Genomic DNA, 26,011 nt, shown 5'->3' on the forward strand with positions numbered 1-26,011 from the left:
TTACATTGATTTTTAATGTCTTTCTCTCATTTCCAAAGCTTGATTTGAAGAGCTGAGGTCTGAGACTTGCTTAGGAGGACAGTACAAGTGATGATAGACCCATACTGACTGCAAATAATCATGGTGACGATATTTTTGTGTAACAAGGTGGTTGCTTCTTTTCTTCGAAAAGACCATGACATTGTCCAGGTAGACCACCACACTTTGACCCATAAGGGCCCAGAAAGCGATATCTATTGCTCTCTGAAATCTTACCTGACATTTATCAATCTAAAAGGCATGGGGCGAAACGAAAACGTCCCCCACTTAGTTCGGAACGTTGTTTTGATCCGATCCGGTTCGGCTACCAGAACTTGATTGAAACCAGAGAAGCCATCTAACAAGGAGAAAACTTCAAATCCAAAAACGTTCTGGAGGATTGGTTCCATGGAGGGGATCGGATAGTTATCTTTATTCTAGGCTTTGCCTCTGCTTTGACCTCTTTTTTGAGTTGTCCCTCTGCCTTGTCTTTGACCTCTTCCTTGACTGTTTCCTCTGCCTTGAAAGTTGCCTCTGTTTTGAAAGTTTCCTCTGCCTTGATTGTTTCCTCTTCCTCGAAAGTTTCCTCTATTTTGGCTTCTTCCACGACCTTGTCCACTATGTGTTGCTGGATGTGGATTGAAACGTCCTCTTACTATAGAATTGTCAGTTGATGATTTAATTGTGCTGGATTATGTGAAGAAGACATCTTCCCCTTGTTTCTTCTTCCCAAAAGTTTTGTCGTGTTGAGCTAACATCTCACTTAGCTCATCAAACTTTAATTTATCTAACTTTCCAGTTACTTGTAGAGTTTCCAAAAAAATCATGTAAGAAGAAGGCAATCTAGTAATTAGAATTGTGGTCATGAAATTGTCATCTACTCGTGGAAATCTGGCTTTTACTATTTCTTGCTTAATATTTTTAACCCTAGAGATATACTCAAGGACATCTCCTCCTTCAATTAGTTTTTGTTGAAGCAACTTAAGTTGTAGATCAACCTTTTTTTATTCAGGTTGTGTATCAAATAGATCTTTGAAAGTATGCAAAGCAGACCATGCATCTGAGGCATTTTCAATATTCAGACTCACATCATCCGTCCCTCTGGGAGAAGAAGTGGATGGTTGGCTGGTATTTGTGGGGGGAAGGATCCGTCGTAACAACGCTCTTTTCTTGTCTTCTAGAGTAGAGTCCGACACAATGCCTTTACTCCTGAGGTTGTAACTTTTGGGGGTTTTGGGGGGGCATCTCCAACGAAGGCCTCTTGAGTAGTGCACACCTCACCCCCACGGATAACATCAAAGGCTAGCACAACAGATGGAGTATCATCACCAGGAGGGGAGGCATCCTCTTCAGAATCGTCAATGTCCTCTTCCCCTTCCCCGACAACTTGATCCTCTAACAGTTGGGTGACTATGGCAGTCATGTTATGTAGCCACTGTGGGCAAGTCTTCTCAGAGTGGGAAGCCTGGTGGAAAGTGTAGAAGTTGTCCTTTCCTAGTTCCTCCACATTGAAGGTTGAGTTGGATGTTTGTGACACTTTAGGGGGGAGGTTGTTAGTTTTCCGTAAAAAGGGCTTAGCGGGATTTGCTCCACCAGAGGCATCACTAGTCCTTCTCTTTAGCTCAGACACTTCATTAGTCAATTGTTTTAGGGATTTGGCTAGCCCTTTGAAATCGAAGGAATCTTTATCTTTATCTATGGCTTTGCTTGATGAGGCCTGATTCTTCTTCCCGAAGGGTTTCGCATCTTCACGTGACTCATGTTCTAAGGCACCGATGGAGAGAAGATCCTTTTCGACCTCGAGCACAACAACAAAGTTCTCAACCAGGGTGAGCTTGGATTCACGTTTAACGAACACGACAATATCCCTAGGAAGGGCCCTGGTGTAGTAGTCAATTGTGATGGAATCATCGAGGGCGACATCCATAGGGAACTTATTTAAAATCATGGTGAAACATTGATTGAAATCTTTCACCTTCTCTTTCTTATGACATTTTAGCGTGCTGAGCTCGGTGAGAAGCATCGAAGGTGTCTTGTCTTTTGAGAATTTGTCCAGGAAAGTTTTCTGAAACTCTTCCCAAGTGCGGATAGAAGCGACGGGTAGCGATCGATACCAAGTGGCAGCTTTATTTTCAAGAGTGTGCGGGAATAAACGACATGCTACATCGTCGTACTAGACCTTCATCATTTGCAAGGCTAGGTAAAAATTGCTAATGTGGTCATCAACTGAGGTCCCTTTCTTGGGGTCAACTTGGGGAGGTGTTTCTCTAAATGACAAGGCATGTCGTGGAGCAGGCCTCTAAGGTTCAAAGGGGATTGATCCATCCAGGCCAGCTGTGGTGGGCAACGGTTCCCTCTAGGGTTGAAAAGGAGGTGACGGTCGTTTTCTTCTGGCTCACTATCCGTGCTTGATCCCCCGCTGGTGCGAGGGGGTCACCTACCTTCTCCTCAAGGCACTCTGAGATGACCTAAATCTCAAGTGTTTCTCACATTCCTGGTATTCCTCAAGTTTCTCAAGACACGTTGATTGTTGTAGAAGTTTATGTGGTCTCTAAGATAATCTCCAGTTCCTTGTCCCAAGATTCCTTAGGTGCCCCCAGTGAGGGGTTGGTTATTAACATGGGTCTCTTTAGTGATGCATCGATCATTCCCATGTGTTTCTTCCCAGTATGACCGGTTATTTCCACTGGTGAAGGTATTCCTGGGGTCACCCCCTTCATCTTCAGGTTGGCTTTCCAACCCTTCAATGGATAGCCTCTCAACTGCATCTGCATAGTCATCGAGCGCGAGGCCGATTAAATGCGAGATAGAGTTAACAAGAATGCCTTGGCGTGTGTGGTGAAGCACGGAGGTGCGCACATTGGACAAGGAGTTAGTAGTGGGGATGCATTTCAGACCCCTGGCAAATTTTCAAGTAATAGGGCGTAGATCCTTGAGTTGTTTGCTAGTGACTTCGAACATGGGGAGCTCTTCTCCTTCGAGAGCATCTTCGAGAGGGGGAGTTAGGGGTTCCTCCTAGAGTGGCCTCATGAAATTTGGACCATAAGGGTGCTTTTATGGTATCTCAAGAGGTGTGGAGGGGTGAGGTTGGCAACTACTTTGATGGAAAATTTAGGTGTGAGTCTGTGGATTTGTACTTTCCATGGCCCTCCTTCTAGTGCCAAATCTATTGACGGGATGTAATCTTCTGCCAACATTCAAGGGGAAATCCCCGGTATAGGCTCCCAACTAGAACTTGCAACATTTGTGGTAGGGATCCCTTCTAGTATGTAGGCCCAACTGTCGTTCAGTTTTATAGAGTTTTCTTTGGATGAAGGTGAAATCTAGACCTAATTGAAAGCATGAACCTCCAATAAATACAAGGAAATAATTGAGAAATATCCTATGTCACATATACCATGAATCCCCAAACCATATATGACATAAACCTTATGTAAAGTTACTATTAGCAAACTCTAAATAAGACTCATGTATTCTAAGATAAAATTCTTAATAAGTGTAAATCAGTTCACAACGATCAAACATTTATAAACATGCATAACTTGTGCGGTCAAAATAGATTATACCAACACCAAAGAAATAGTTCACTGGAATGAGTATAGAGTTAACGAAACAAATAAAATTCATACGAAGCAACATAAAGTGTGGATTATGAGAAAACATGTGAGCAGACAACAAATCAAATAGTTTTCCGGAACAATCGATCCATCAAGTGAAGGAAAATACTCATGGCATTTGCACATAAAACATTTGAAGAATCCAATAGTAGAATCTTATAATCATTCCTTGCATGTATTAACAGGACATAAATTCTCTCAAGCAATGTATATCTCCAAAAAATTCCTCAGCCAAAAAAGTCCTTTACAAATGAGGCATGAGGGTATATTTATAGGGTAAGAGCGACTCTTGGCCTACCCTTGACTCTTGGACTACCTCATGACCTTTCGTATTCACAACATGACTTTTAGTATTCTACATGACCTTTCATATTCACAAGGTGTTCTATGCTACTGTAGACAAAAATGTCACGAAATCACTATCAATCTAATTCACTAATTTAATAATGGAAAGTTCTGGAACATCAAGCCCGAGTTGTTCCATCAAATATGTGTGCCACAGGTTATATTCTGCTGCAATGGGTGTGATCTGTGGCTGGTCTTCGTCATGTCGGTGTAGGCACTCGAGGGCATTGGGAATGAGAGTGCTTCGTTTGGCATGCACCTGATTATTCAAGGTTACCAGTTTGGTGTAGATCCTCACTAGTTCTACCACATAATGTGTGATGTTTTCTTTGGTAATCGGCATGTCCTTCGTACGGGCTACTTCTTTAAATGTCTCTATGAATGCCTATACTTCCGAGGTGATCTCTTCCTGCTTCCTAACCTGCCCAACCTCTCCTATCGCGGGCACTCCATGTAATTGGATTACTGATTCCAAGCTGCTAAAAAGATGCTTGTAGGATGCCAATACTCTTTCCACATCTTTGGCTAGTTTGTCTTTAGACTGAACTTTGATGCGGAGCTGGACCTTAGTATTTTGCATGGTGATCCAGTCTTTCTTAGGGACCACTGCTGGGGCCCCAGGGTACTTAACGGACCATTCGTGTATCCTATCCAAAGTAGTCATAACCTCTTTAAGCATGGCTACTCTTTATTTTGTGTGAGCTTGGATGGCCATGATGGGGGCTACTATGTGGTGTAGTTTAGACATTTCCTCGTAAACTACCGTCATGGCTTCCCCCAGAGTCTCTGTTTCCACCTCAATGGCTGCTTGGAACTCTACTGCGCTTGTGTGTACTAAGCAGAGTGTCGCGTTCTCTTCCTCCATCTTCTTCTTCTCCTGTTCTGCCATGGTGGCCCTCTATTCGGATGCGTAAAGCATGTTCTGCAAATCCGCAATTTGTTTGCTCATCCTGGCCACATTGTGTTCTGTGGCGGCTGTGAAAGCCGTCCTGACCGAGGCAATCATTTGAGGGTTCACTGTAATATTAGGCACAATATCTTTGGTTGTGGTCACTGACAAAGGCTCGATTGGGTTCCTGTTGCAAAACTTCTTCCTTTCTTGTATGATCTTGAGGTTTATCTCATCGAAAGTGAGTCGAGTGAGATCTAGGACCTCCTCATCTTGATCCTCTGCGATGCCCAGCTCTTGGAGTGGAAGATGTCCGCCAGTGAGGGGAGTAGTAGGGGGTATGTCTAATGGAGGAAGCTCGTTTTGTCCCATGCTGAAGTCAGCTGTTTTGCTGGTCTCCCCTTGTTCGCTCTCTCTGGCTTCCTTTTCCTTATCCCTCCTAAGCTCTTCTCCCTGTTGCCTTTTTTCCTCCTCTACTAATGCCCATTGCCTCTCTAGTTCATCTTTCATGTTGTTCACTCTTGTTCCAACCTCCTGTTTTCTTCTTGCCTTCTCTTCTCGACTTCTTCTTCCCATTTTTTCTACTCTTCCTCTTCCTGCTTTTTCCTCTCTTCTTCTTCCTGCTTTTTCTTCTCTGCCTCTTCTTGTTCCTGTTGCTTTTCTCACAACTGTTTCTCCTTCTCTTGTTCCTCCTACCTTCTCCTTTTCTCGTTCTGGCTTTGGTTGCTGGAATCTAGAGGTTGTTTGCTCTCCAACTCCCTTTGCCTCTTGAGCTCTCACTTTTTTCTTGGCAAGCGGGCATTTCTTTTTTCTAGCGTTGCATCCTCCTCCTCGTTGTCGCTCACGGGGTCTTCAACCTCCTTCCCTTTGCGTTGCTCAGCCTCCCCAATGCTTGTTGGTGCTTCAAGCTACTTTTTCTTTATGGAAGAAGCTCTTTCTTTGAGGCTTATATCTTCTTGGGAATCGTCTTGGGGCTCATCCTCTGCAGCCTGTTCTTCGCTTGGGTTGAATTTCCTTGTAGTGTTATACTAGTTCCTAACCTTGTCTTTAATGTCCTTTTGGGTATGAGAATATGACCAACTGAATTTTGCCTTCTTACAATGCGCCTACTATTTTCTCTGGATCATAAGTTTGGTACTTGAGTGTTACGAAAAGGATTCCTTTCAGCGCATCGGTCTCTGCCTCTACTTGTTTGAAATTTTCTACTACGTACACCGTGATGATGAGGGGGAAGGTGGGCCAGGGTTTCTTTTTGCCTTTGTTCAATATCTTTGAAAACCCTTGTGTCATCTGGTAGAAGACCTCTTGGAGGAGCATCCTATCTATGGAAAACCTGGGTGGGGCATGCAGAGGCTTATGGGTACCCAACACCCTAATGAATACCCCCTCTTCAATGGGGAACCAATGTGCTACCTTGATGAGTTTCTTCATGGCCCTCTTAGACATGCATGGTGGTTCCTCACCAGAAAGCAATTGGTACAATGGGCTTATGAAAGTTTCAGAGATTATATCTAGCATGCCTCTATAACCTGTGTCCCAAAAAACTTTATAATGGCTATGCACGGGGTTGGTTGCCGACGAGTCCTAGTTGCAACTCCAGTTTTCGAAGTAGCATCTCGAGCAAACAACATCAAGGAGGTATGATGACATATAGAATTCTGGAGGCTATTCTGGTTGTGGGAGCTTGGAAGTTGTTATGTTTGTTTTCAATGATGAGAACAGGATGCTTGCCCAATTAAAAATTGTCCCTCGGGTGGCAACTACGTACATGAGGGGAACCTAGGTGCCATAGAAAATGTCACAGATTGGCTTACGATATAACTGGCACAACATTGCAACAATTAATTGATACACTTTTCACAATCCCTCTGTCTTGTAAGCTTGATCTGTCCTGACCCGGAACTTTGCAGGGTCTTGCCACCATTCCCTGAGGATGTCTTTTGTTGGAGTCAAGAACCCGGTGAGCCACTTGGTATTGAAGACCTCTTGTTTCTTAGGGAGCCTGTAGTAAGCACTGATGTCTGCCGGGGAGATAGCAGCTATGGGTGCTCCATCATGGCCTCTGATCAACCAGGACTCTGTGTTTGTGCATTGCAAGATCCATTCAATGGTTTCTGAGCAAGGGAAGACTGGGGGGTGTGCTGCCACCTTGTGTAACTTCGATCTTTTGACATGGAGGTAAACTTGAAAATCCTCTTGTGTCTCTGGGATGTCTGGATTTGCAAACTCTTTGTAAATGCTATACCAGGAGAGCCTTGTGGTTTTGCTGATGTTACAGGCAGTATCCCTGAAGATAGGTGGCTCCTCTTCTGGGTCATCCTCCCACGACCCACTTCCCGAGGCCCTGTGAGAAGCTTTAGTGGTAGGGGGAGCCATCTCGTCTTCAAAATAAGAAATGGAAATGCACTCTAGATCTATGTCACCTGGCATGTCAAAAACACAGTCCCACAATGAGAGAGATGACATGAAAATCAAATAAAACTTGTGAAAAAGAGAGATTACAGTAGGTGCAAGGTGAGTAGTAGGGGGGATAGGTCGCAAGGTCGTAGGCTAAGGAGTTCCACTAAGCGACTTGCACCATGAGTCGCAGATCGCTCAGGGTCGCAAAGTCGTGGGGTAGGGGAATCGATCGAAAGTAGCAAACCGCTTGGGTCGTCAGGTCGCAAGGTTGTGAAGTTGCGAGGTCGTGAGGAAAAGGATATCGCAGCTTCATGCCACGCGACTCAGGCTGAACGAAGATCAAGGAAGATATAGAGAAGGTTTGAGGAGGTTAGGGTCCCTATTAGGCGAGTAAATTCAAGCATATAGATGAAACAGGGGGGTCTAGGTTTAAGCAAGGGAAATGTTTGAGACCAGGCAGGGAGAGAGTAACCAGGGCAACTGTTCTGGGAAAAAGATGAAGAAAAGACCAAGTAAAGGAGTTAAAACCCCAGGGTGAGGGGATGCTAGAGGTCGGGAAATGCAAACAATGACACTTGGAAGAAAATAATGATTGCTAGAAGGCGATGGTTACTTACCCGGAGACAGTCGCACGTGCGAAACCTAGTCGGAGGATCTCCTAGCTCTTCGTGCGACCTAGGAAGCAGTTACAAAATGAGGCTGGAGCGACCTCTTATATATAGTTTTGGTCGCACGTGTGAGGTCACATGGGGCTGGCATGCGACCTTGCGACCATGCGACTTGGTAGGTCGCAAGGTCGCAAGGTCGCATGGTCGCGTCCATAGATGGGAGACGGGGGTGCGACCTTGCGACCAATGCGACCATGCGACTTGGATGGTCGCAAAGTCACAAAGGTCGCATGGTCGCATCGATGTTTGCATGTGGACGATGTGACCTCGCGACCTATGCGACTTAGCTGGTCGTGAGATCGCAAGGGTCGCAAAGGAAACATGCGGAGGGAAATGCTACTACGTGACCTTTGTTACCTCTGTGACCCATGAGTCACATAAGTCATGATAGTCGTGAGGATTAAGTCTACTCGCGATCCGACTCCGCGACCAACTGACTAGGGCAGGAAGCAGCGACCTAGCTTTACTTAGAAAATTTAGACTCTTCCCTAGGTTCTTTGAGACTACTGAGCTTTTGAACAAAACTTGGTGGGCCAGTGGTTCCACCCAGTATAGGGCTCTAAAAGTTTTAGAGTTTCCGGGATTTTGGGAGTGGTTGTTGTAGCAGATACAACAGTAGGTTAACTAGAAAAATAAATTTGTAATCTTATCAGGTTATTGTTGTTTCCTTTCCAGTAGTAGCCTGAAAAAGAGCAGGTCTGAGATTGTAGAAGAGGTAGTAGGAGGTTCCTAGCAAGTTGTAGGTTACAGAGGAAAATCGAGGTAGAAGCCTACAGAAAATTGATGTAAGTGGGAGTGGGTGCTTCCAACAAGTTGTAGCTCTCAAGATAGAAGATAGGTTGGAGCCTCCTATAGGTGGGTACCTACAAAAGATGATGTAAAAGGGGAATGGGTGCTTGCTTTACATCACAAAATAAAAATCATGGTTTTGTGTCTAGTTTCTTATGCTATGGTTTAATGTTCCTTATATGTTAAATTTGTTATTCATATGATGTACTGTTGCTCATCTAATAGTTTAGATAAAGATAGACTATATACACCTTGTAGTTTTTTTCTTAAAAATATTAATGACTAGATATTTGCATTAAATTTGTGCCCTAAAACACATATATCAATTCAAAATGAAAAATATTATTATTATTATTAACAAATTTAAATATAAATAAAAATAAAAAAATTAAAAAAAATTAAAAAAAATTAAAATTAAAATAACAAATATAATACAGTGATTTATTTTTGAATTACTGGAAAAAAAAACAAATAATAATATAGCTATTTATTTTAAATAGTCAAAAATTAATTAGAAGAAGAAAAAACAAATAATGCTATAATAATTTGGATTACTAAAATTAAAAATTATTAATTAATTCAATATTTAATCTATTCTACATTACAATGTTCATTAAGTTAAAATTTAGGAAGTGTTTTTGTTTTGCAAATCATGCATCGAATATTGTACACTAGTAATTTTTTTGCAAAAACAAACAAATAATAATAATTTCCAGTATTATTTCATAAAATTGAATTGGTTTTAAAATTACATATTTTTTCAATGTTTTCCCAATGCTTTATTGATAATGATCTTTATGCCAAAAAAATATTATTTGATAGAAACTTTAATAGTAATATTATCAAATTAAATGTAGATGCAGGTTTAAGCTTTGCAATGTTAAGTAACAAATTTAGAAAATAAAAATGATTTCTACTTCTATGTACTGCTTGATTTCTATTTCTATGTACTGCTTGATTTCTATTTCTATGTACTGGGTGGGCAAGCTCGATTGTAATAGTTTTTACAGTTGCTTAATTTAATAAAGAAATTGCATGATTATGATAGAGAATGTTACTCAGTATTATAGTTTGAATTTAATGGAAAATAATTATAAATTTAATTGATAAATAAAAAATGTTATTTATGTTATTGTTATAACCAAGTGTACCATAAAGAGAATAATTATATTGTTTTAGTCAAGTGTAATATAAGAAAAAATAATTATATCACTTCATTTTTGAGTAAATTTAATTCCAAATTTAATAAAAATGATGAAAAAAATATGAACTTTCATCTTTATTTTGAATTTTTTTTAAATTTGATTTTAAAAAATAAAACGAGAAAAACAAAATTATTAAAAAATAGAATATAATTATCACTGCCCTTCACGAGAGACTAACCATCATTGACACACTAAACATTCAATCAAACGATAACCTCACTGGGTATCAAATGGTGTTATATAGATGGTAAGAAATAGGGTTCTATATTATAGTGTACCATGAAATAATCCCTCTAAGATGAGAGGGGGATGGGGTATCATGAACGTTAAACTGTTTGGCAAAGCATTATTAGTGAAATCTCTTTGGCGAGCTGTCTTTGGATCTGGTGTATGGAGTAGGGTGATTCACCAAAAGTATATGAAGAATAAAAGTTTCACTTGCTGGTTTCGTAAAAATTCCATTGGCATTTCAGGTGGCTTGGCTATATGGAGAAGCTTTCAAAAAGTGGGAAAATTTTCCTCAATCATCTCAGGTGGAACATGGGATCTGGACATTCCATGATTATTGGCCTTGATCAGATTTATGGAGCAAATGGGGGATGCCAATTCTCTGAACCATTGCGCCTGGTACTTTTTAGAAAGGGCTATTTGTTCTGGAATCAATTGATTCGAACATGGAGTGATCACTTTCCTATATGGAACTCTCCATTACAGTTGGGGCTGACAGGCCAAATGGTGGATGAATGGCTGTTCATTATTGATGGTTTAAAAGCTATTGGGATTTGTAGGGAGGTCCATCATGACAGGCTTATTTGGTCTGGGAAAATGAAATCTGCAAACGTTGTGGTTGCAGACATATATGATAAACTGTGTGAGGTAGAAGGTGGATATGTGGCGGATCTGATGTTATATGATTTATGGAAATGTCATGTCCCATGTAAAATCATCTGCTTTACATGGCTTGTTTTCCATAACAAGAATCTAACATGGGAGAATCTGCAAAAACGTCAATGGCATGGTCCTAGCATATGTGTTATTTGCAAGCAGGAGGAGGAAAACAATGCACATCTATTTCTGACATGTCAACATGTTTCTAAGGTATGGTTTAAACTTGCTGCTTATTATGATTTTCCTCACCTTCAATTTCAAAATGTTGCAGATTGTTTGAGATGGTGGCTCAAGAAAAAATTGGCATGGAGGAACATTCCTCTCTTTGTATTCTGGACTATATGGAAATGGAGGAACAAACGTATCTTTGAGGATTGTTTTGAAGATTTTGGAGTTACATATGATAAGATCATTTTATTAATGGCACTTTATCTAGCGAAGGAGACTCTCCAAAAACATATGAAGCTGAAAAAGAGTGTTGCTCCTCCTATGGTATATCCGATCGCCTTCTTCGATGGGGCATCACAAAACCAAATTTGTGGCTGTGGCATATGGCTAGTTATGTCACTTGATTTGCAGTATAGGGCATACTGGAATGCAGGGATAGGCACCAACAACAAGGCTGAGGCAATGGCGCTTTGGGGTATCATTTGGCTTATAAGTTTTTTAAATATCCCAGAGATCCATATATATGGCGATTCCAAGATTATTGTGGATCATGTTAAGAGAAATGCCAACATAAATCAGCCCTCCCTTTTGGGTTGGTTAAGGAGAATTGACTGCCTCTGGACACAAATAGGATGTCCTCCTATTAATTACATAGGAAGAGAATATAATCAGATTGCGGATTTGCTCTCAAAGAAGGGTCTTCTGGGTGAAATGGGTAAAGTTCAGATGGTCATTTATATGGAGGCGCAACAATCACACTCTGTGGATTTTACATTCCCCAGAGAAATTATTACATCAACAATACTGGATCTATTTCTCTTTTTGATAAAATTGTTAATTTCGTACTTATATGTGTAGATAATTGGAACTGTATATATGGATGCTATATTTTTCATTTTTTATTTTTTTTTATATAGTGTTGATGATGATTTAGAAGGAACATACAATTCTATGGATCATATTGCTTAAACTTCTTTTCTTAAGCAACATGATTATATCTAGGTATATATTAGTTTTGGGAAAATTCACTGTTTCAAGCTATTTGGTAATCTAGAATGCTACTATGTACATTCTAGAAGACAATTAATGTATATGATCCATCAATTTTTTTATTATCTAATATATAACTTTTTTCATACTGAAAAATATAATCCACTTTCCAAAGCAAGCTAACCGTGATATATTCCCTTGTAACAAGATTATATAGATTTTAATTATGCTAAGTTTGATACTTTCCCAAACAAGCTAACCGTCATATATTGGCCTTGTAAAGAGATTATACAGATTTTATTTATGTTAAGTTTGATTTATATTAGAATGAGACTTGAGAAATTTAAACATTTTAAATTATAAATAATCAAAATTTAATAATCTGTTTTTTTTTTTTAATACATAATTCAACCAATAATATAAAAATATGGAAATGTTTTTTTTCGTTACTTTCGCCTTCTCCTATATAATTTCGTTTGCTCCTATATAATCAAGTCAACCAGTCAACCGTGGTTAACCATCGACTGACTTGGCATACATATATGTGGAATATTGGAAACTCTAAAGAATTGTGTGTGTGAAGCCAACAGTCATAACCTTTCGCGCGGTACAATGAAGTCCATAGTCATAAATCATTTGCGTGGAATAAATATATTACAAAGACTTTGCATGGAATAATTATTTTATAAAGACTTTGCATGGAATATGTTACAAAGTCATAAATTGTAAAGTATCACCTCACCTAACCCATTGGTAGGTAATTTTCCTTATATCATCAATCGCCATCTACTTGACGTTAAAATTATTATTTTCCTAAAGAAAATTGCAACAATGATAATGATATTCGTCATCGTACTTGTTACCAATATTTCTTACCAACTTCCTTCACGTGGTGCACGTCATTGTGAATAATCGATAGTTAAAAGAGTTGTACATAATGAAGTCATGGTAAAGTATCGCCTCACCTAACACATTGGTACCCAACTTTCCTTGTATCATCAAACCCCATTCACACAAAATATTCATCAAAATATTTGGATATGTAAATATTTTTTGTTGCATTATTTTTTTAGTTTACGATAAAATTAGAGATTAAAAGGATTTACATTAATTTTATATATAAGTGAAACATGTTACTTGTCAATTCCATGTTGAGTATGGAAAGATTTATACATTTTTATTATGTTGAACATGAAATGAATTTCACATCTACTTCATACTAAGAAACACACAATGATCAAAGACTCCTATAAACTCTTATATGGTGCATGTCATTGTGACTGAATGATAGTTGAAAGAGTTGAGTTGTGCATGGTAAAGTACAACTTCACCTAACCCATTGGTACGCAACTTTCCTTCACACTACACATCTCTTCCACTCTATTTGACGTTAAAACTGTTTTTCTCCCTCAGAAAATTGCAACAACAATGATAATGAGGTTAAATTATTTTTCTTCAACAATGATATTTTTCTTCCAGACAAAATGGTAACAATAATAATAATACACGTAACCATCCATATTATTGTTAGTGAACATTATGGTGGACAATGAAGTTACAATGAAGTCTCACACTAATATATTTTAATCAATGGTGGACAATGAAGTTACAATGAAGTCATGGTAAAGTATCACCTCACCTAACCCCTTGGTAGGTAATTTTCCCTATATCATTAATCCCCATCCACACTACACACCTCTCTCGGTTCAACTTGAGGTTAAAATTATTATTTTCCTAAAGAAAATTACAACAATGATAATGATATTCGTCATCGTACTTGTTACTAATCTTTCTTACCAATTTCCTTCACATGATGCACGTCATTGCGAATAATTGATAGTGATACATAATGAAGTAATGGAAGTCAAGGTAAAGTATCAGTTCACCTAACCCAGTGGTACGCAACTCTCCTGGTATCATCAAACCCCATTCACACTACACATCTCTCCCACTCTTGACGTTAAAATTGTTTTTCTCCCTATAAAATTGAAACGAAAATGATAATGAGGTTAAATTATTTTTCTTCAACAATGATATTTTTCTTCTAAAGAAAATGGTAATAATAATAATAATACGCGTAACCATACGATTGTTAGTGAACATTATGGTGGACAATCAAGTTGCAATGAAGTCCCACACTAGTATATTTTTATCAATGTTTTAAATTCAGAAATAATTATTACTTTAAATTTATTTTAAATTATGTATATATATATAGATATAGTTTTTAGAAAAATCGTAATTTTCATTAATATTAAGGAAAATTATATGTTGTAGATGTTGTGTGCATATGCAGTTTTTATGTTCTGTAAGCCTGTTAAAAAATAAAAGCAGATATAAATATGCTCTCCATGCAGGGAGACATTCCTTAGATATGTACTATTTAGTTCTCAAAATTTATATTACTCTACACAGAGAGTATTTCCTGTAAAATGTAGTTGTATATGTATAAGAAAAATAAATATAAACAGAAAAAATAGGTTGCATATCAGATGATATCAGGCTCCTGGTGAGCCTGTGCAACATGGTCCATGTAGGGGCGGTGGTAGTACTGGTAGTGCTCCCCTTCTCTTTGTTCTTGTATCATCCAGATGTCACATGGCCAGATCACTGCCTCTTTGGAAAGTTTGTCAACGGGTGATTTTCGTTCCCTGTAGATATGATGACATGCAAAACTGTCAAAAAATGATATATATCTATGTACCTCATCTAATATGTGTCGCAAAGTGTAAGCATGACATGTTGTTGTTTTGTTTATCCAATTGCAAACAATTTTTTAGTCACCAAACACTTGTAGATTCCTGCAATTTTTTTCAATAGCAAATTGAATGAGATATTTGACTGTGATGAGTTCTGCATAGTTGTTTGTGCCTTCTGCAAGTCACATTTGTATGTGATAGTAATGGGAGTTAGTCAAGTATAATACGACACCCCACCCCCCCCCACATCCTGCCTCTTGCGCTGATCCATCAAAATAAGCCCAAGGTTGGGAGTGATCAATGGTTTGAGGGATGATATGCCTGGGTGGAGTGTTATCATCATCATCAGGTATATTACTATAGTTGGCAAGGATTCGGGTGATGATGGAGGGCCAATGGGGGGCGGTGTCCAGAAAGATGATGCGGTTCCTGGCAATCCAAATTTCCTAGCTAATGAGGAGGGGGAGGTTCCTTGCTTTCTGTGGGGATGTTGTTGTCCACCAATTGGCCCAAACCTCCCTGATAGTTTGACCACTCCATGAGTTGGCTGTAGGGGTGTGTGAGAGCGTAGAGTTCTAGAGGTCAGTGGTGATGGGGAAAGAGAGAAATAGGTGATCCACTGTTTCTGAGTTGTCTTTACATAGGCAGCACCAAAAGGGCCCATGTTGACCCCTTTTGATTAGGTTGTCTCCGGTCAGGGCTTTATTTTTCAGGATTGACCACATGAGCAGTCTTGTTCTAGGGGGGACTTTGAGCTTCCACATTCCTTTCCACCATATATCAATATGTTGTGGTCTATGTCTATTGGCAAGGTGTAGATATCCCTCTTTGGGAGAGTACCAACCATTTTTTGCTATTTCCCATATTATCTCATCCTCCCCTTCCAATATACGAATGTGAGACTCAGTAAGAGCTGTTGTGTATGCCCTCCAGAGCTGGTGCCAATGATGAGGTAAGTGTAGGTTGTGGGTAGATTTCCAAGCTTGGTGTAGGAAGGTAGATCTCTCCTGGTCAGCAATGTGACAGATGTGGGTGATGCCAATCTCTTTGAGGTGCTGGATTAGTCCTTCTGGTAATAAGTGTGCATTCCCGCATCCTATCCATGGGTCAAGGCCGATACGGACAGATGTCCCATCATAAATTCTCCACGTAAGTCCGTCACGGATTAGTGACAATGATTTTAGTACTGCTTTCCAAATGTTTGAGATCCCTGATTTGTTCCAGCTTGTCTGTCTCAGCCAATCCATCGGCCTTAATGGATCAATGTATTTTGAGGAGGCTACTTTGGTCCAGAGACTGTTAGAGGTGATTAATTGCCATCCTAGCTTGGCCGCTAGTGCTGTGGAGAAATCTTCCAGTTTTTTAATGCCCTAGCCTCCCCATTTCTTAGGAATGGACAACAGATCCCATTTTTCCCATGCAAAAATCCTCCCTGTTTGTTTGCCTTTCCACAGGAATCTGCAGCAGAGGTTTTGTATTCTTGAAAGGATGCCCCTTGGGATCCAAGCAAGTGACATCCAGTATACCGGGGTGGCCTCGAGAATAGCTTTGATAAGCACTAGTATTCCGGCTCTGGAGAGATACTTGTGATACCATATATTGAGTCTCCTTTCTAGCTTAGAGATCAACCATATCTAGTCAGCTATTTTGTAACCATTTGGCTTCATCTTGTATCCCAGATACTGGAGGCCTTCTTCCAGCTGCAACAGGGTGAATGGAAACCTTTGAAGTGTGAACTGGATCTCATGTGGGGAGCAGTCAGATACGATAATGGTGGATTTTGAGTTATTAATAGTCATGCTAGTTGCAGTTTTGAATAGGTTGATAGAATGTTGTATAGTAGTCAAATCTCCTAATCCCCCATTAAGGAAAATTAACACATCATCCACAAAGAGGAGGTGTGTTATCATGCATCTGTCCATGATCTTGATGCCCGAGAGCCTGCCTCTGAGGTGCATATCCTTAAGCAGTCTGTTGAGCCCTTCCATAACTAGTAGGAAGAGTAGGGGTGATAATGGACATCCTTGCCTGAGTCCTCTTTCAGAGTGGAAGAAAGGAGAAGCAACACCATTTATCAGGACACTAAAGGATATATTAGTAATGCAACACATTATCCATTTTATAACTCCCACAGGAAATCCTAAATGTGTTAGGAGCATTCTGATATATAACCAGCTTACCCAGTCAAAAGCCTTAGATAGATTAGCCTTAAGAATCATACCTTTGATCTTCTTTGTCTGTATTGAGTGCAATACCTCCTAGGTTGTTCCTATAGCTTCATGTATTTGATGATCTTGCAGGAAGGCAATTGTTCTGAGGAGATGTGGGTGGAAAGAATAGGGTGGAGGTGATTAGCAATGATTTTGGAGATGATTTTGTATATGAAATTGCACAGGGAAATGGGCCGGAAATCATTGAAAGTTAATGGATTGTCTGATTTGGGGATGAGAGCGATGAAAGTGGAATTGATGGCCCCATGCATTCGTCTAGATATCCTACATTCCTTGATGACCTTGAGTAAATCTTGTCCTAGGATATCAAAAAAGGCCAAATAAAACTCCACCGACCAGCCATCTGGGCTGGGGCTCTTGTCCCTCTTAAACCATTTCAGGGTGGCCTCCAGTTCCCCAAGAGTAACTTCTCTATTCAGATCCATATCATCCTCCTGCTCGATAAACCGAGGGAATAGTTGTGCTACCCTTATAACCTCTGCTAGGGTGGAATTGGGAGGAGCCTAGTAGACCTGCTTGAAATGAGAGGTGGCAAGAGTGGCCAAGTGAGGGAAGGTGTCTACCTCAATTCCCTGCTCATTTGTCAGTTTCCAGATAGTGTTGATTTCCTTTCTTCCATTTGCAAATTTATGGAAGAATTTAGAGTTGTCATCTCCTTCCTTCAGCCATATCGCTCTGCTTCTCAGTCTCCAAGTTTCCTCCCTTTCCTTAAGGATGTTCCCCCACTTGGTTGTTAAGGCTGTAAGCTTATCCTTGTGATCATTTGATGGGAAGAGACCCCCACTTTCTTCCTCCATATCAACAATTTCTAATTCAATGTCTCTTAATTTTTGCTCTTCTTGTATCCTCTTGTTATGAGCCCAAATCTTTGATAGCTTCTTCAGTTCCTTTAGGTTATCAACGAACCCATCAGTGATGTTCCTTCCGACAGCAGGAGGGTGGGCCTTCCAAAAGTCTGAGACAAGGTGAATATAGGAATTATCCTTCAACCAGGAGGAGTTGAATTTGAAGGGGGCTTGTGGCTTACTTATATCTCCCTGGATATCAAGGTATATCGACAAGTGGTCTAATAAGCCACCCGAGCCAACCCACTGGCAGTAAGTATATCCTCGCTCTAGGAATCGCTCCTTGATGAGAAAGAGATCCAACCTCCTGGAAAGACTATCCTCCCCACCTTTTCTATTCCTCCAAGTCAGGACTAGCTTTGCAGAAGGGATGTCAATGAGATTGTATGATTCTAGGAGTTGCTCGAAGAAGACCGATAGAGGATCAACTTGGGCATGGTGCCCCCATGACTCGGACAATCCAAGAGAGAAGTTAAGGTCTCCACCCAGAATGATATTGTCTGGTTGCAAGATATTAGATGACAGAAGTTGCTCCCAGAACTCCTCCAGGTGGTGGCAAGGCCCGTAGACATTCAACAGTCTGATTTTAGTTCCCAGTTCGGTAGAGAAGGTATCCACCCCTATGAATCTAATGCCACCCCAGGTGCTTATCAGCTTTATCGAGCGAGGATTATACCCCAGGGAAATGCCACCAGAGTGGCCGTTTACATCAATGGCTTGGAAATGCCATCCTGGAAGCATGGATTCCAGGAGAGGGGAAATGGCATCAGCAGCACCCAGGGTTTCTTGTAGGAAGACAATATCTATTGGCTCCTTCTGGAGAAGCCTTCGCAGTGCTAGTTTTTCTAGGGATTAGCAATCCCTCTACAATTGAAGTAGAGGACCTTCATACTGGAGATGGCTCCAAGGGATTCTGTGCTCTAAGGACCCTGTCAAGAGTAAGTTGTTTGCCTGTGGCAACCTCCTTCCCTGATTTTTGTTTAGCTTTTGCCAGGGAGGATGGTCTGCCTTGAGGGAGCTTCAGAGAGGTGGGGGAAGGGACTAGTCCAATGCTTATAGCATCTAGATCCTAAAATCAAGAAAGTGAGCAGAGGTGATATCGATGGGGGATGGGATCAGTTCCAGGTTTCAAATCCAATGGAATTTCCTCTATAAAAGGAGGGGGGTACAGGATATAGAAGGCAGAGGGGGAATCAGGGGACATTCAAGGTGATTGTAGGTTTTAACCCCGTACAGAAATTACCTACATACGAATTCTAAAACACAGAAAATAAACAATGCGAGATCATAACACATAAAACACATATACACAGAGATTTTCCCTTGGATCCCAAAACCGGGACTACCAGCTTGATTTTTCATTATGTTCCTTTCAATGTTACAATACATATTTATACATGCCAAAGCATCCAATACCATGGACCGAAAACTATCGCATCCAAAAAACATGTGCAAAGTTTATGCACAAAACCATAGGTGGGTCCGCCCAACCTAACATAGGGTCCAAAACAAAAATTTTCCGAGGCGCTGCCCCGGACCCCATAAAGTGGGGTTACGGGTGCCCTTCAAACCCCATGTTAACTATGTGGAAAGAATATAACACAACCCAACATTCTCCCACTTGTTGTTTTCTTTCCACAGGGGGCCACAAGAGAGCTTAGTCATTTTCCCAACCTTGAAATGCCCATTGTCTCTCTACATGAAGAGAACTTCTCAGAGCTCACAGATTTTGTCAATGCATCTGTAGTATTCTTCAAAGTGTCCACCTTTACCAGCAACACCTTTTTGTCTTCTATCATATCCCTCACAAAGTGATACTGAACATCAATGTGCTTTGTCTTTGAATGATATGCAGGGTTCTTTGCCAAGAAAATTGCACTTTGGCTGTCATAGTCTATCCTTATAGCTTCCTGTACTAACCCCATACTTGAACACAATCTCTGCAACCAAAATGCTTCCTTGCTTGCATGAGTGGCTACCATGCATTCTGCCTCTATAATTGATAGTGCTACTACAGATTGTTTCTTACTCATCCAACTGAATACACCTCCAAATAGGTTAAACACATACCCACTTGTAGATCTTCTCTGGTCCAGATCTCTAGCCTAGTCTGCATCAACAAAGCCACGAATATCCAACACTCTGTCCAATCCTGGTCTTCCTTGGTAGCACAGACCATAATCACTAGTGCCACGCAAATACCTGAAAGCCCGCTTCACTACTGTCAAATGCTCCTTTCCTGGTTTTGACATAAACCTGCTCAATACTCCCACTGCATGTGCAATGTCTAGTCTAGTACAGACCATTGCATACATCAGGCTACCGACTGCACTTGCATATGGAACACGAGACATGTCCTCTTCCTCTTCTTGTGTCTTGGGACATTGTTTAGCAGATAACCTCACACCTACAGGAATAGGAACCTTCACCGATTTACTATCCTGCATATTAAACCTCTGCAGTATTGTCTTGACATACTTCCTCTGGTTTAACCAGAGCTTCCTCTTTGCTCGATCTCTTTTAATTTCCATGCCCAAAATATAGTTTGCAGCACCAAGATCTTTCATGTTGAATTTGGAGGACATTGGGTCTTCAAATCCTGGATAATTTCTTTGTCATTTCCAACTAGCAACATATCATCCACATACAAGACCAGATAAATAACACGGTCACCAATTAATTTAAAATACACACAGTGATCTGCTTCGCTTCTGGTGAAGCCAAGTCCCTGTATAAATGTATCAAATTTCTGATACCACATCCTTGGTGACTGTTTTAACCCATACAAAGACTTCTTTAACTTGCATACCAGTTCTTTCTTATCCTTCACTGCAAAGCCTTCAGGTTGCTTCATGTAGATTTCCTCTTCCAAATCCCCGTGAAGAAACGTTGTCTTCACATCCATCTGTTCTACCTCAAAATCAAAAGCAGCCGCAATAGATAAAAGTAATCTAATAGAAGTTACCTTGGCAATAGGAGAAAAAATATCACCAAAATCAATTCTCGGCACCTGGGAATAACCTTTTGCTACCAACCGAGCTTTGTATTTCTCCACTTTTCCTTCTGCATTTGTCTTCTTTTTGAACACCCATTTGCTGCCAATGGGTTTCCTTCCAGCCGGCAACTCCACCAGATCCCAAGCCTCATTTTTGTGCAAAGATGCCATTTCATCAACCATGGCCTCTTTCCAGAGTTTTCCATCCTCTAAATCTACTGCTTCCTTCATAGTTCTGGGATCATCATCAGTAATAGATAAAGCAAAACCTGAATAGAAAGCAGATGGACTATACCTTTCAGGCTGCCTTCCTTCTCGAACTGATCTTCTCACAGCTGGAGTTTGTGGCTCTTCATCTTCTGATTCCTCCTCTACTGTAGAGTCTGATTCTTCCTCCTTTAGCTCAAACTCTATCTTCTCAGGTTTCTTTCGTTGGACTTTATGTTTAATAACATCTTTCACCTCTCTAAACACCACATCTCGATTGTACACAACCTTCCGTGTGACTGGGTTCCAAAGCTTATAACCCTTTAAACCATCCTTATACCCAATAAAGATACACTTTTCAGATTTACTATCCAACTTGGTTCGTTTCTCCTTTGGAACATGTACATATGCATCACATCCAAATACCCTTAGATGTGAAAGAGAGGGTTTATTACCATTCCATACCTCTTGTGGAGTCTTATCCTCCAATGTTGATGAAGGTGACTTGTTGACTAGGTAACATGCAGTATCCACCGCCTCTGCCCAGAATTCCGCTCCTAACCCGGCACCACTGAGCATGCTTCTTGCCCTTTCCATCAACGTCTTATTCATTCTTTCTACAACTCCATTTTGCTTAGGTGTATATGGAGTAGTCTTCTGCCATGGTATACCACACTTCTTACAGAATTCTTCAAATTCCTTACTGCAAAACTCTCCACTGTTATCTGTCCTCAGCACCTTTATCTTCTTCTCTGTCTGGTTTTCCACCAGAGTCTTAAATTCTTTAAACCTGTCAAAGACTTCAGATTTCTTCTTAAGGAAATATATCCATGTATTCCTTGAGAAGTCATCTATAAATGATACATAGTACACAGACTTACCTAGTGATGGAACCTTCACAGGTCCAAACACATCATTGTGCACAAGTTCTAATATCTGTTTCGCCCTCTTACTACCAGAGGGGAAACTCACCCGATTCTGCTTCCCATATACACAATTTTCACAGAAATCAAAATCCAAAGAGCTATTACTCATACCTTCTACCATACCTTTACCATGAAGTATCCAAAGGCCCTTTTCTCCAATATTTCCAAGCCTTTGATGCCACAACATGGTCTTCTCTCCAGAGACAACTATATTTTCTGCTCCACTTTCAGGAACCACAAAAATATTGCACCCATCAATAACAGTGCTACCTTGCAGCTTGTACAGAGTTCCAATCCAAACTCCCTGCATCAATACCAGTGCTCCCCGAACCATCTTGCAGGTATCCTTCTCGAACACTATTTTTAAACCTGCATCATCCAACTTGCTAACAGAAATCAGATTTCTAGCTAATGTAGGAATATGTAGAACACCTGGAAGCGTTCTAACCCTTCCGCCTTGCAACTTCAACTTTACTTTTCCATGACCAACGATTCTAGCCTTCCTGTCATCCCCCAAGAAGACATCACCACCATCATATTTCTCATACTCGCAGAACCATTCTCTATGGGGAGTGAAGTGAAAGGATGCACCTGAGTCAATCAACCATGCTTCATGATCTACATGTGTACTTGAAGAAGCGAAGTACACATCCCCACCTTCATCTGAGGTGGTTTTTGCCTCTGCAGAAGGAGCCTCATCAGATCCCTTTCCTTTGTCAGGAACTTTAGATTTATAGTCCCTTTTGTAGTGCCCTTCCTTTCCACATTTCCAGCACACCACCTTTACAGGTTTTCCTGGAGATTTAGATCTCCCTTTAGATTTAGATCTCCCACTCAATGACTTATTTTTGTTTATGTTTTGGGTTCGCCCTCGTACAGACAAGGCATCACCATTTTGGCTCTCCATATTTTTCCGTCTCATCTCCTCCGTCAGCAAGGATGAGACTATTTCATCAAAATGCAAGGCAATTGCATTGCTACCTATTGCAATAACCAGACTATCCCACAAATCTGGTAGAGAACACAACAAACTGATGCACTTATCTTCATCTGAAATTTTAATATCAATAAATGCTAACTGACTTACCATAGTATTAAATGCATTCAGATGCTCTGTCACCGAGTCTCCATCTTTCATCCTCAATTTATACATCTTTTTCCGCAGGAATAGTTTATTCACCAGAGACTTAGATTGGTACAAAGTCCCTAACTTGTCCCACAAAGCCTTCGCCGTAGCTTCCCCTGATACATTCAGCAATACTGAATCTAAGACACACAATCATATTGTGCTCTTTGCCTTCCGATCCAACTTCTTCCATTCTTCATCGGACACTCCCGTTGGTTTAGCACCTGGATCTACCACGATCCACTGGTCTTTATCGACCAACAGATCCTCCATCTTGAGTTTCCACAACTAAAAACTCTGACCATTAAATTTCTCGATCTCTATCTTTCCACTGCTCGCCATCTTCTTTCACCACCAGAATCAATCTCGCAGATCTCCCACTAAACAGGATCTACCACAGGCCTGAGTGAAACCCCTTAGCAACAAAGGCGTCCCCTTGAAGCCAAAATAGCTCTGATACCAAATGTAGGTTTTAACCCCGTAAAGAAATTACTTGCATACGAATTCTAAAACGTAGAAAATAAACAATACGATATCAGAACACATAAAACACATATACACAAAGATTTTCCCCTGGATCCCAAAACTGGGACTGCCAGCTTGATTTTTCATTATGTTCCTTTCAATGTTACAATACATATTTATACATGGTGAAGCATCCAATACCATGGACCAAAAACCATCGCGTCCAAAAAACATGTGCGAAAATCATGCACAAAACCATAGGTGGGTCCGCCCAACCTAACATAGGGTCGAAAACCAAAATTTTCTGGGGCGCTGCCCCGGACCCCATAAAGTGGGGTTACGGGTGCCCTTCAAACCCCCTGTTAACTACGTGGAAAGAATATAACACAACCCAACAGTGATTGAGGCTGGATTGCAAGGTAATAGGGCTCTGGTGTGGTCCCATAGCTATATCATTATATGCAGAAGAACTAGAAATTGATGCAGAGCGAGGGACAAGAATTCACATACACGAAGATAGCGTGACTCTAGCGGCCGCCTTAAACCTGGTCAATGGAGGCGAAGGAGGCTAGAGAGGTGTTTTCCCATGCTTCTTCGGTGTTTTCGAGACCAGCCTGGATCCAACTACATCAGTGTCAATTTTGTCTGCCTCAACCAAGTGATCCGCCTGTGTCTGAGCTTTCAATTAGGGAGGTGAATTCCCCTTGTTCCCAGCCTTCAATTTCTCTAGTGAAGGGCAATCTTTGTAGAGGTGTCCAACTCTGTGGCATCGTCTGCACCAGAAGGGGACCCCCTCATAGTCAAGGATCTAGGTACGATTGTAATTCCTCCAACGCAGGGTAACTTGCTCCTGCAACCCTCCTCTGATGTCCAAGTGTACCAGAATCCGAGCATAGGCCATAACCCCAGTGGAGAGGTATGATCTATCATAATCGAGATAGGTGCCCAGAGAGTTCCCAATTCTCCTAAATATGTCCTCAATTCATAAATGGAGTGGTAAATCGGGGAGACGAACCCAAATTGGCCTAGCCCCAAGCTGTTCTCTGTATGGGTCGAATAGCAGACTCCACCTCCTTAGCTTTACCAGGGCCTGCTCAATATGCTAGAAGGAGGACAATACCCATTTGTATGTTCTACTCGTGCAAAACGCAGAGCAAACGAGCCACGGACAAAGGTCTATATGAAAGGCAAATTAGCTAGATGATGGCCCCAGATTTCCGCGACCCATTGCTTTAGTCTTGCCGTAGAGTAATTTCGTCCCCTAACTCTGCCCACCGAACTGTCACAGCCATGTCCATGGTATCTTGCCACTAGAAGTCCTCCTTCCAGTCGATAAAAACCGCTTGTGCCTTGGGCTTAACACACCTCAACCTCTTTCCAGGTCTTGGCTCCGCAACCTCTGTACACACTTGAGCTTCATCGAAATTAGGGTTTGCAGGGTTAGGGTTAGGGTTTGGGGGCATTGGTTCAAGGCCAGCAGGGAAGGCGTCGGGGGGGGGGAATGTTCGAGTAGAATCTGGAGGGGGGAGTAGGAGGGGGCAGAGTCACTCCTTGCAAAGACTGTGAGGGATAATGCAAGGTGACAGAGGGTTGGAGTGAAGAGAGGCCAGAATACCAGCTACCAAATAAGGGCCAGAGATCCTGGATGCAAAATGATGGGGGACTGGCGCCAAGGGAGGAACTTCAGAGGGTGGCCAGGAGGACGGCACCTATGACAGATCAATGATTGCACTGGTCGAACCCGTGAGCGATGGAAGAGAAGCGATAACCTCGGTTTATTCTCTACTGAACGAGAAGTAAACCTCAGAGCTGGACTACCTGTCGAAAATGGATATGCCTTCGAGGGGGTCCTCAGAGTAGTCTATTAGGTCGGTCTCCATTGTTTCCCTGGGGGTTACGCCAGCTGCCACCATTTTCCAAAGTAACTGTCACAGGAGGGGACCAAACAGCAGTGAAAATCCAATGAATGGTAGGGTTTCAGTCACGGTCGTGGGGAGTAAGGTAGGCGCACATCAAATGAGAGGAGCATAATGGTGTGGAGCCAAGCACCTGCTAGGAACGAGCCTAGTCTAGCGAAGGTGTGTACCAGCTGTACTGCAGAGGCCCTACCCCGTGTCAGGATGCGGTCGCGCCAGGGAAGCTGCCATCCAGCGTGAGAGAGATTCACCCTTGGTTATTCATATATATATATAGATATAGATATAGATATTTCATTATTATTTTTAGTTTATGATAAAATTAGAGATAAAAAGGATTTACATTAATTATATATATATATATATATATAGATGAGTAACATGTCACTTGTCAATTCCAAGTTGAATATCGAAAGAATTATACATTTCCATTATATTAAACATGAAATGAATTTCACATCTTTCTCATACTAAGAAACGCACCATTAAATGTTTTAACTATAACAAATTTTACTTTCAATTGCATAGTGGGATTTAAAAATTGTTAGTGTTATTTTCCAAATTTCAAATGCAACCAAATATTGTTGATTGTAAGTTTAAGTGGGCATCCTAATCTGTTCAAAA

General features: G+C 41.0%; 1 protein-coding gene across 1 annotated transcript; it reads right to left on the reverse strand.

Annotated features, from left to right (window-relative positions):
• Nucleotides 1-17,410: 17,410 nt before the first annotated feature.
• On the reverse strand, nucleotides 17,411-18,493 carry LOC149173388 (uncharacterized). The gene has a single exon (XM_089426680.1). The coding sequence runs from the start codon at nucleotides 18,491-18,493 to the stop codon at nucleotides 17,411-17,413; it is 1,083 nt and encodes a 360-aa protein (XP_089282806.1).
• Between the last annotated feature and the right edge of the window lie 7,518 nt (nucleotides 18,494-26,011).

Source organism: Pinus tabuliformis, chromosome 4_2 (genome assembly GCF_031772625.1).
Source record: "Pinus tabuliformis cultivar Carrire ecotype Pingquan chromosome 4_2, CPIR1, whole genome shotgun sequence".
In the NCBI taxonomy this organism is placed as follows: Eukaryota; Viridiplantae; Streptophyta; class Pinopsida; order Pinales; family Pinaceae; genus Pinus; species Pinus tabuliformis.